At 43.5% G+C, this 12,212-nt stretch overlaps 2 protein-coding genes and 1 long non-coding RNA gene across 3 annotated transcripts in view; 1 reads left to right on the top strand and 2 right to left on the bottom strand.

Moving 5' to 3' along the window:
• The window catches only part of LOC149453441 (uncharacterized), a 283,142-nt gene that overhangs the window by 125,279 nt on the left and 145,651 nt on the right, over nucleotides 1-12,212 (bottom strand). The window lies entirely within an intron of this gene.
• Nucleotides 1-12,212, bottom strand: part of LOC149453446 (uncharacterized) — a 55,696-nt gene that overhangs the window by 4,670 nt on the left and 38,814 nt on the right. The window contains 1 exon segment of the mRNA XM_089688646.1: nucleotides 9,896-9,943. Within this exon segment, the coding sequence (XP_089544772.1) occupies nucleotides 9,896-9,943 (48 nt within the window).
• On the top strand, nucleotides 4,363-11,368 carry LOC149453447 (uncharacterized). Its single transcript, XR_016314713.1, has 2 exons — nucleotides 4,363-4,604; nucleotides 9,744-11,368. It is a non-coding gene; the product is annotated as an uncharacterized LOC149453447 (long non-coding RNA).

Raw genomic sequence — 12,212 nt, 5'->3', positions numbered from 1 at the left:
AGGATCAGAAACACCAAGAACGTGTTATTAATAGAGATAAGAGTGATGTCATGTGACCTCCCAGACTCCTCCTCACCTCTCCGGTCAGGTCTGTGGTTTAATAATAGAGATGAGAGTGATGTCATGCGACCTCCCAGAATCCTCCTCACCTCTCCGGTCAGGTCTGTGTTTTATTAATAGAGATGAGTGATGTCATGTGACCTCCCAGAATTCTCCTCACCTCTCCGGTCAGGTCTGTGGTTTATTAATAGAGATGAGTGATGTCATGTGACCTCCCAGACTCCTCCTCACCTCTCCGGTCAGGTCTGTGTTTTATTAACAGAGATGAGAGGGATGTCATGTGACCTCCCAGAATTCTCCTCACCTCTCTGGTCAGGTCTGTGGTTTATTAACCACTTACCGCCCTGCCACTGTAGAAATACGGCGGCAGGGTGGAACTGGCAGGCAAAACCACATTTTAAAACGCGTGTTTTGTAAACAGAGGGTGCGCGCGAGGCGCGCTGCCACCCTATCTGTCCCGCCGATCACCGCCGCGGACGTCAGTCGCCGGGTCACAGCCGGTCTTTACCGGCTGTGTCCCGGCGATCGGCGGCAAACAGTGACAGACAGCACAGCTGAAGTAGCTGTGCTGTCTGTCACTTCCCTGACAGCTCGAGGACGAGCTGATCAAGAAACAAAAGTTTCTCTCTCTCGATCAGCCTTGTCCCATCCAGCACACACCCCCGCCCCCTAGTAAAACACTCCCCTCACTCAGATAACCCTTCCCTGCAAAATAACGTTAACCCCTTCCTCCCCAGTGCCATTAGTACAGTGTCAGTGTTTTTTTTTTTTGCACTGATCACTGTATTAGTGTTTTTGGGGATGTCAGTGACCCCAAGTCAGTACCCCCCAATGTCAGAATGTCCGCCGCAGTCCCGCCATAAGTCGCTGGTCGCTGCTATAAGTCACTGATCGCCGCCATAATTCGCTGATCGCCGCCATTATTAGTATAAAAAAAAACTAAAAATTCCAGTATCTTACCCGTCATTTGTAAACGCTATAACTTTCACGTAAACTAATTAATTTACACGTATTGGGTTTTTTTTAGCAAAGACATGTCGCAGAATGCATTTTGGCAGAAATTTATGACTAAATTTGATTTTTGCATTTTTTTTACTGGACATGTTTTATAGCAAAAAGTCCAAAATATTGTTTTTGTTTCCTCAAAATTGTCAGCCTTTTTTTTATAGCGCAAAAAATAAAAACCGCACAGGCAATCAAATACCACCTAAAGAAAGCTCAATTTGTGGGGAAAAAAAGTATGTAAATTTCATTTATGTACCGTATTGCATGACCGCGCAATTGTCCGTTAAACTAGCGCAGCACTGTATAGCAGAAAAATGGCGTAAATTGCAGTATTTATACCATAGTTTGTAGACGCTATAACTTTCACACAAAGCAATCAATATACACTCATTGGGATTTTTTGTTACCAAAAACATAGAGCAGAATACATTTTGGCCTAAATTTATAACCAACTTTGAGTTTACTATATATTTTTTATAGCTGAAAGTAAAAAATATTGTTTTTCTTCAAATTTTTGGCTTTTTTTTTGTTTATAGCGTGAAAAATAAAAAGCGCACAGGTGATCAAATTACACCGAAAGAAAGCTCTATTTGTGTGAAAAAAAGGACGTAAATTTCAATTGGGTGCAGCATTGCATGACCGCGCAATTATCAGTTGAATTAGTGCAGCACCGAGTAGCAAAAAGAGGCCTGGTCATTAAAAGGGGTAAATCCTCTGGAGGTCAAGTGGTTAATAGAGATAAGGGTGATGTCATGTGACCTCCCAGAATCCTCCTCACCTCTCTGGTGACCCAACAGCAACACCCTCTCCCTGCCAGCCAATCCTGAGCTGTAAGGAATCGGCGGCGCTCATGAAGGGGACACAGCAGATGCCTTCCTTGACGCCATTCTGGATTCACAGAGCCCTGACATGGAAGAATAATGGAAGTCTTAACTGACAGGCCCATTATGGAGCACTGTTGTGGGGGCTCTTTGGGGACAGCAGGAGCAAGAGAAAGTAAATGTGCAAACTTGCTTGATTGATTTAAAACAATGCAGCTAAATAATTACAATTATTTATGCAACATTATATATATAATTTATTTATTTCAGGTACTTATATAGCACCATCAATTTACGCAGCACTTTACATACTGTATATATTGTACATTCACATGAGTGAATAACCCTCAAGGGGCGCACAATCTCAGGTCCCTAACTCACATTCATACACATATATATATATATATGTGTGTGTGTATATATATATATATATATATATATATATATATATATATATATACACACAGTCAGGTCCATAAATATTGGGACATTGACACAATTCTAACATTTTTGGCACTATACACCACCACAATGGATTTGAAATGAAACGAACAAGATGTGCTTTAACTGCAGACTGTCAGCTTTAATTTGAGGGTATTTACATCCAAATCAGGTGAACGGTGTAGGAATTACAACAGTTTGCATATGTGCCTCCCACTTGTTAAGGGACCAAAAGTAATGGGACAGAATAATAATCATAAATCAAACTTTCACTTTTTAATACTTGGTTGCAAATCCTTTGCAGTCAATTACAGCCTGAAGTCTGGAACGCATAGACATCACCAGACGCTGGGTTTCATCCCTGGTGATGCTCTGCCAGGCCTCTACTGCAACTGTCTTCAGTTCCTGCTTGTTCTTGGGGCATTTTCCCTTCAGTTTTGTCTTCAGCAAGTGAAATGCATGCTCAGTCGCATTCAGGTCAGGTGATTGACTTGGTCATTGCACAACATTCCACTTCTTTCCCTTAAAAAACTCTTTGGTTGCTTTTGCAGTATGCTTTGGGTGATTGTCCATCTGCACTGTGAAGCGGCGTCCAATGAGTTCTGAAGCATCTGGCTGAATATGAGCAGATAATATTGCCCGAAACACTTCAGAATTCATCCTGCTGCTTTTGTCAGCAGTCACATCATCAATAAATACAAGAGAACCAGTTCCATTGGCAGCCATACATGCCCACGCCATGACACTACCACCACCATGCTTCACTGATGAGGTGGTATGCTTAGGATCATGAGCAGTTCCTTTCCTTCTCCATACTCTTCTCTTCCCATCACTCTGGTACAAGTTGATCTTGGTCTCATCTGTCCATAGGATGTTGTTCCAGAACTGTGAAGGCTTTTTTAGATGTCGTTTGGCAAACTCTAATCTGGCCTTCCTGTTTTTGAGGCTCACCAATGGTTTACATCTTGTGGTGAACCCTCTGTATTCACTCTGGTGAAGTCTTCTCTTGATTGTTGACTTTGACACACATACACCTACCTCCTGGAGAGTGTTCTTGATCTGGCCAACTGTTGTGAAGGGTGTTTTCTTCACCAGGGAAAGAATTCTTCGGTCATCCACCACAGTTGTTTTCCGTGGTCTTCCGGGTCTTTTGGTGTTGCTGAGCTCACCGGTGCGTTCCTTCTTTTTAAGAATGTTCCAAACAGTTGTTTTGGCCATGCCTAATGTTTTTGCTATCTCTCTGATGGGTTTGTTTTGTTTTTTCAGCCTAATGATGGCTTGCTTCACTGATAGTGACAGCTCTTTGGATCTCATCTTGAGAGTTGACAGCAACAGATTCCAAATGCAAATAGCACACTTGGAATGAACTCTGGACCTTTTATCTGCTCATTCTAATTGGGATAATGAGGGAATAACACACACCTGGCCATGGAACAGCTGAGAAGCCAATTGTCCAATTACTTTTGGTCCCTTCACAAGTGGGAGGCACACATGCAAACTGTTGTAATTCCTACACCGTTCACCTGGTTAGGATGTAAATACCCTCAAATTAAAGCTGACAGTCTGCAGTTAAAGCACATCTTGTTCGTTTCATTTCAAATCCATTGTGGTGGTGTATAGAGCCAAAAATGTTAGAATTGTGTCGATGTCCCAATATTTATGGACCTGACTGTAGGTGTGTGTATATATATATATATATATGTGTGTGTGTATATATATATATAGATTTAAAAAAAATTAACAAGCTGTTTTAAGTTAATCAAGCAAGCCAAGCAAGTTTGCAAATCCTTTTTCCTTGCTCCTGCTGTCCCTAGAGAGCCCCCACAACAGTGCTCCATTATATATATATATATATATATATCTCAATATCCCATATAACCCATTGATGATGCTGATGATGATAACAGCAGCCAATCAGAGAGGAGCAGCCAGACCCATAGGAACCTGCAATTGGCACCCATTGCTATTATAGCATCCCCCCCACATTGCTCTCTCCACTCAGAGCCATCAATACCCACCACCTGGATACCTTCTCAATAGAGGCAGCCATATAGTCGCTCCGGAAGTATTCCCCTCCAACTACTTCCGCCCTAAGTACTCCTCCCGGTTGTTTGCCCGGCTCCAACATGGCCGCCGGAGGCAGTACGCGCCTGTGCTTCTATAGCACCCCAGGGAGCGGCGGCCATGTTATCGTAGTCACCGTGATCCGCGCAGGGCACCCTGTGCTGCCGGAGATGGACGGACGTTCTTGGTTTTCGGGCACACGGCAGAGCCGCTGTATGTGGTCAAAAAACCGTAAGAATCGGGGGGAAAGGGGGGAACTTGCTTTGTGAATTCTAGAGAAACAGCTGCATGGGTGGGCGGCTATTTTGTCGTAGTCCATCTTTGGCAACACGGGTTCCCTAAGGCGGAGCCAGACTCCTGCTGAAACTTCCCAACTGCTTGTAGATTCTCTTACTCTTCCATCCCTCCGGGGCCTGATAATAAATGGTGGCAGTTGTGTCTTCTCCAGTGTCAGTGTGTGACCTCGAGGTAAATCGAGAGGCAGGATTCTCAGGAAGCGTTTCAGAATGGCGCGGAGCGGGTACGCGACCTATGTAGAGGCGGTGAATGCTGGCGCAGATGGCTGTATGTCACTAAGGACATATTAAAAAGAACAAACGGAGGGAGATGATGATCATTTCAGCCTACTCACTCTATCTGTGTTGCCAGAATAACCAAAACATGCAGAGAAAAAATATACATGGCTCAAAAAACTGAAAGGAAGACTTTGTAATCCGAGTCTAGCATCAAGTCCATGACACTCTTGGGGTATTTATCTGCTCAGGTAAGTCGCAGAGGGGGTTGTTCATCAGTTTCAGCTGCTTTGGTATTCATGAAATTAGCAAGTGCACTAGATGGGCAACAATGAGACGACCCCCAAAACAGCTTTACAGGTGGAGGCCACTGACATTTTTTCCCTACTCATCTTTTCTGACTGTTTTCACTCGTTTTGCATTTGGCTAGGGTCAGTGTCACTACTGGTAGCATGAGACCATACCTGGACCTTACAGAGGTCGCACAGGCAGTCCAACTCCTCCAGGATGGCACATCAATACGTGTCATTGCCAGAAGGTTTGCTGTGTCTCCCAGCACAGTCTCAAGAGCATGGAGGAGATTCCAGGAGACAGGCAGTTACTCTAGGAGAGCTGGACAGGGCTGTAGAAGGTCATTAACCCATCAGCAGGACCGGTATCTGCTTCTTTGTGCAAGGAGGAACAGGATGAGCACAGCCAGAGCCCTACAAAATGACCTCCAGCAGGCCACTGATGTGAATGTCTCTGACCAAACAATCAGAAACAGACCTCATGAGGGTGGCCTGAGGGCCCAACTTCCTCTAGTGGTCCCTGTGCTCACTGCCCGGCACCATAGAGCTGGATTGGCATTTGCCATTGAACCCCAGAATTGGCAGGTCCACCACTGGCGCCCTGTGCTTTTCACAGATGAGAGCAGGTTCCCCCTGAGCACATGTGACAGACATGAAAGGGTCTGGAGAAGCCACCAACTATAGTTGGATGTCTTAGGAGGAGCAATATTTTGGTGGATTATGGTGGATATGGCTGAAGAACAGATAGCAATACAACTGGACATAAATACATTCATTGGTGGTCCAAGGGGACTCGTAAAGCTATGTCAGTTCATTCCATGTAGAGGGTAAGTATGATAAGTATTTTTGGACTTGACAAAGGTTACATCTAGTCATTACTAAGGTATTGAGCACTATATGTTTGTCAGATTGAGTGGAAAAATCACCAATTTATGGAATTTTTTGTATACTAATAAATTTGTATAGACTGTCCATTAAGCCTTGTTGGCCGTATATGTAACCTTCTTTTACCTACCCAGGGAGCTTTACTTCGTGAATAGATTTCTATAGATATATTTCTTGTCTACACGTCACCGTCAGTGCCTTGTATCCACGTGCTTTGTTATAGGTAATGTATTCCCTTTAAATCAGGAAAATGGCCTCCAGAACCATCCATCGCAACAGAAGCGACCATGATTTTGCCCAAGTTACATTTTTTGGCATTTTCCTTCTTATTTTGGAAATTCAGGTGATTCTGCATTTCCAGATGTTTACTATGGAGTAAGCCCCATCCCAGCAAAAAAAACTAAAACGCCTGGCCCTTTTTGGGGAACAGGTGGGCTGATGGCTGGGTATTTGGGGAACAGAGAGGACCGAAGGCTGGGTAACAGGAAGGGCCAATGCTTGGGTGATTGGGGAACAGGCAGTACCAATGCTTGGGTGGTTGGGGAACAGGCAGGACCAATGCTTGGGTGGTTGGGGAACAGGCAGGACCAATGCTTGAGTAGTTTGGGAACAGTCTCGACCAATGCTTGGGTGGTTGGGGAACAGGCAGGACCAATGCTTGGGTGGTTAGGGAACAGGCAGGACTAATGCTTGGGTGGTTAGGGAACAGGCAGGACCAATGCTTGGGTGGTTGGGGAACAGGCAGGACTGATGGCTGGGGAACAGGCAGGACCAATGCCTGGGTGGTTGGGGAAGAGGCAGGAACAATGCTTGGGTGGTTGGGGAACAGGCAGGACCAATACTTGGGTGGTTGGGGAACAGGCAGGACCAATGCTTGGGCGGTTGGGTAACAGACAGAACCAATGCTTGGGGAACAGGCAGGACCAATGCTTGGGTGGTTGGGAAACAGGCAGGACCTATGCTTGGGTGGTTGGGGAACAGGCAGGACCAATACTTAGGTGGTTGGGGAACAGGCAGGACCAATACTTAGGTGGTTGGGGAACAGGCAGGACCAATGCTTGGGTGGTTGGGGAACAGGCAGGACCAATGCTTGGGTGGTTGGGGAACAGGCAGGACTAATGCTTGGGTGGTTGGGGAACAGGCAGGACAAATGTTTGGGTGGTTGGGAAACAGGCAGGACCAATGCTTGGGTGGTTGGGAAACAGGCAGGACCAATGCTTGGGTGGTTGGGGAACAGACAGGACCAATGCTTGGGCGGTTGGGGAACAAGCAGGAGCGATGCTTGGGGAACAGGCAGGACTAATGCTTGGGTGGTTGGGGAACAGGCAGGATGGCTGGGTGACTGGGGAACAGGTATGTATGGGTCCACTGATTAGTTAACAGCTGCAGTATAGACATTCTCAATAACTCTCTGCATGTGTTCCCTGATAGGAAACCAAGAACCATTTCTAAGAAAATATACGTGCCACAATGAAACAGGAATATGGCTTCTCCCCCACATGGACACACTGGAGCAGATACCCCTTTGTAACATGCCCCACACTCTGACCCCTCAGACAATATGGAAGTTTGGAGTTGGCCCTATAAATCAGATTTCATTCGTGAACATCTTCCATCGGCAGCATTGAGAAAGCAGGGACCTCCAGCCAAAACATTTCTCAAGACCATGAAGGAAAATTTCTCCTTGCTGATGTGACAGTCAAGATGCTCATTAAACTTGGAGCTCCTGATGAAACTTTCAACATACTTAGGGGGACAGGAAAAGGGCTGGTCTCTGCCATGCGTTTTCTTTGCGAAGACCAGACACGTTTTTTGACTCTATGAACTCCGTCTTGCTTAGAGGCCCAATGCTTCATAAAATCTCTTCCTGTGCAGTGCGAATACAGTTTTCCACCCAATGGGTCCTGAGGAAGAGAGACCAATGAGTGAAGGGTTTGCCATATTTGGAACAAGGAAACTTCCTACAACTCACCAATACTAAACAAGGCGCATCAGTACTGGAATAGGCAGCAGTAGGGCACTTGGGTAACTGTTGGGAATAATTGGGATGGAAATTTGGAGCAAGAAAATTTTCTTCTTGAGAATCAGCCATATCTGTGTTTGGGACTGCATCATCATCCGAAAATACATTCAGATGCCCGGCCAACAATTTAGTTATGTGGCCACATACTAGGAATACAAAGAGCAAATTGAATATACAACACATATATGAACATAGAAACTGATATATATATATATGTCTGGGTAGGGGGCTCGCACCGTCCTACCCGTGCTAGCATTGGCTCCTGTACATGTCAATCACTGGGTCCCAGCCAGTGATTCATGGCCGCAACTCAGCGAGCAGTGGGGCAGCTGACAGGAGAGAGAACTGTGAACGTAAGCAACACAGATCTTTCTATCAGTGGGGACGTGCTGCTTTTTATCGCTTTGCAAACAGGGAGATAAAAACCAGCACACCCCCTAGTAAAACACCACACAGTGGCAGCTAGTCAGTTTATTTATATATTTTAGGTACTTATATAGCGCCATCAGCACTTTACATATATATTGTACATTCAGATCAGTCCCTAACCCTCAAGGGGCGTACAATCTAAGGTCCCTAACTCACATTCATAGATACACATACTAGGGCCAATTGAGGCAGGAACCAATTCACCTACCAGCATGTCTTTGGAGTGTGGGAGGAAACCGGAGTACCCGGATGAAACCCACGCAGGCAAAGGGAGAACATAGAAACTCCAGGCAGGTGGTGCCATAGTTGGGATTTGAACCAACGACTTGAGTACTGCCAGGTGGAAATGCTAACCACCTAGCCAATGTGCTGCCCAGTTCCCACCCAGTGTCAGATGGCCCACCGTACTATCACAGTCCCGCTATAAGTTGCTGATAACCACCATTACTAATATTATATATATATATATATATATTGTGTAAATATATATATAAAAAAAAAAAAAAAGACGAATATATATATATATACACACCACCATTTGACACTATAATGTTCACGCAATCCAATTAATATACACTTATTGTTTTTTTTTTCTAACAAAGACATGTAGCAGAATATATTTTGGCCTAAATTTATGAAGACATTTTATTTTTTTTATTGGATATGTTCTATATCCCAAAAGTAAAAAAAATATATATATATATATAATAATTATATATATTTTTTTAAATTCTTGTCTTTTTTTTTCCATTTATACTGCAAAAAAAAAAAAAAAACCCACGGTGGTGATCAAATACTACCAAAAGAAAGCTTGATTTGTGAAGAAAAAAAAAAGATCTAAAATTTCATTTGTGCACAGTGTTGCATGACCGTGTAATTGTCAGTTAAAATAGCACAGCGCTGTATAGCAAAAAATGGCCTGGTTAGGAAGGGGGGGTAAATCTTCCAGAGGGCAAGAAGGTATTATATGACCATGCCATATATTATGAGAATACCGCATCTTTATCAATAGAGGAAAAAAAAAAATTGCAAAAAGAAAATATCCATGGGCCAGTTATAACTGCAGTAATGTGTTGGTCACTGCAGTGCTCAGCAGTGGACATTACGCGAATGGCACCCCAACGCACGTACATCACCATATTGCATTTTGATACAACTACTGTGACATGGATGTTTTGGTGCGTTGACTGCTTTTTTTTTTTTTTTTATATAGGGCTGCCTTAGCAACACACGTCAATGCGTTTTGGATACACAACAGAGACTGTAACCCTGTCTCAGCTCGGTGGAAACTAAAAACATGGTTTGATTAGCATTTTCCACCTGGAAGTCTGGACCATGACTAAGTCCAAGCTCCAGCGATCATACCCACATCGTCCATCACCTCTGACCAGTCTCGGTTTTCATGGACATGAGCTAAAATAAGGAGCGTAAAAAATGAATCTTATTCATACGTGAAGATGGAAAATCACCCATAGGCGTATGGCGGACAGAACATTCCCTAACTATTCTGTTTGTCTGATTCTGGTGCTCTGACCTTTCCACACAGAAATTAAAACATCAAAACAGTTGGCTTTCCTCACATTGAGTGTCACTATCCATGACCTTATATAGCCCAAATATACCAAAACCCATGGCTCTGCGCCTGACTGCTTTCATCCCACATGGACCACCCGGGTGCTGGCTTACCCCAGACTGTCTCCATTCTCAGAAGTTTAAATATAAGCCGCACTCCAAAACATAGCTTCTCTTTCGGTATTCATCAACATTAAATTGTATACATTGACATCTCCACCCAAAACCACCTTCCTTGACGCGTTTCTCCACTGCTGGCATGCTACCAAGGAAAGGGGATGATCAGGATGTATCCAGTCTATAAACCAGTGGCTCTGGATGGACGGTTGGATAAATGGTTCTATATTTAGGACGTATCCGGTCTATAAACCGGAGGCTCTGGATGGACGGATGGATAAATGGTTCTATATTTAGGACGTATCCGGTCTATAAACCGGAGGCTCTGGATGGACGGTTGGATAAATGGCTCTATATTTAGGACGCATCCGGTCTATAAACCGGAGGCTCTGGACGGACGGGTGGATAAATGGCTCTATATTTAGGACGCATCCGGTCTATAAACCAGAGGCTCTGGATGGACAGGTGGATAAATGGTTCTATATTTAGGACGTATCCGGTCTATAAACTGGAGGCTCTGGACGGACGGTTGGATAAATGGCTCTATATTTATGACGCATCCGGTCTATAAACCGGAGGCTCTGGACGGACGGGTGGATAAATGGCTCTATATTTAGGACGCATCCGGTCTATAAACCAGAGGCTCTGGACGGACGGTTGGATAAATGGCTCTATATTTAGGACGCATCCGGTCTATAAACCGGAGGCTCCGGCCGGACAGTTGGATAAATGGCTCTATAATGAGGACGCATCCGGTCTATAAACCAGAGGCTCCGGACGGACAGTTGGATAAATGGTTCTATATTTAGGACGCATCCGGTCTATAAACCAGGGGCTCCAAATGGACGGTTGGATAAATGGTTCTATATTTAGGACGTATCCGGTCTATAAACCAGAGGCTCTGGATGGACGGTTGGATAAATGGCTCTATATTTAGGATGTATCCGGTCTATAAACCAGAGGCTCCGGATGGACGGTTGGATAAATGGTTCATCTTGCGTTTGTTCTATGGCTCTCTGGTTTCCACTACAAAACAGAATGTTTGCACTGTTGTACAATGCACACACACATTTTCTAAGCAGAATTTTATTACATAAGGTTGACATCCATTGGTCAGTAAATGACAAAACAAGCGGTCCTTATTTTTAATTTTTTTTCTTTTGTAGTGGTTTAATTTTCTAAATGATTTTTACAATGCTAAAAGAATTTTAGTACAAATCTAGATCACCTGAGGCTTTTTTTTTTTTTAAACATTTTTCAATTTTAGAAAGAAAAAAAAAAAAAAAAGATAAAATGAAGGGCGCATGTATATAATACAGTTTTTATTTCTTGAATGTAAGAAGTCACTGTAAATAAATACTACCAATGCTAGAGTAAGAATGATCCCCCAAACACCCAAAATTACCAAAAACCGAAGCAAAGAACGCCCTCCCACCCCTCCCTCCCAAAAGTCTGTACAAGCTGCTTCCCGAATATGTTGAGCCATCAGAATCATGATTAAACAAAAACGTTCAACTGTTAAGAGGAGACAAATTCTAACTACGGTTATGAGACACCAAACTACCCAAAAAGGAGCTTAGCAAGAAATGTAGAATTTATTGTTTCCGGATAAATGGCAGAATTGTACAAGCCTGTGTCAGGTGGGCTTTTATTTTAAGGTAAACTGGTATTTAAAAAAAAAACCAAAAAAACACAACTATACATTTTTGAATGTTTCCAACCTGCTGTCTGGTTAACCCGACAGCAAAATCAGGAAAAAAAAAAAAAATTATTGCATGTGTATAATTTTTTTATATGTAATAAAAACTAACACACTGCACTCAGTAAAGTGCAAATATAAGATTAAAATAGAATTTTTATTTTTTTTTATATATGGCAATTGAAATTTTTTTAAAGCGACGCTCCACCCAAAAGGGGAAGTTCCGCTTTAAGGCTTTGTCCCCCGCTCCCCATTAAGGATTGGCACCTTTGGGGAGCAGGTACCGAATTTGAC

This window comes from Staurois parvus, unplaced genomic scaffold (assembly GCF_062004578.1).
Source record: "Staurois parvus isolate SC_StPar_1 unplaced genomic scaffold, SC_StPar_1.0 ptg000449l, whole genome shotgun sequence".
Classification (NCBI taxonomy): domain Eukaryota; kingdom Metazoa; phylum Chordata; class Amphibia; order Anura; family Ranidae; genus Staurois; species Staurois parvus.
The sequence above is the reverse complement of the archived record's forward strand: the minus strand, read 5'-3'. Positions and strand labels throughout refer to the sequence as shown.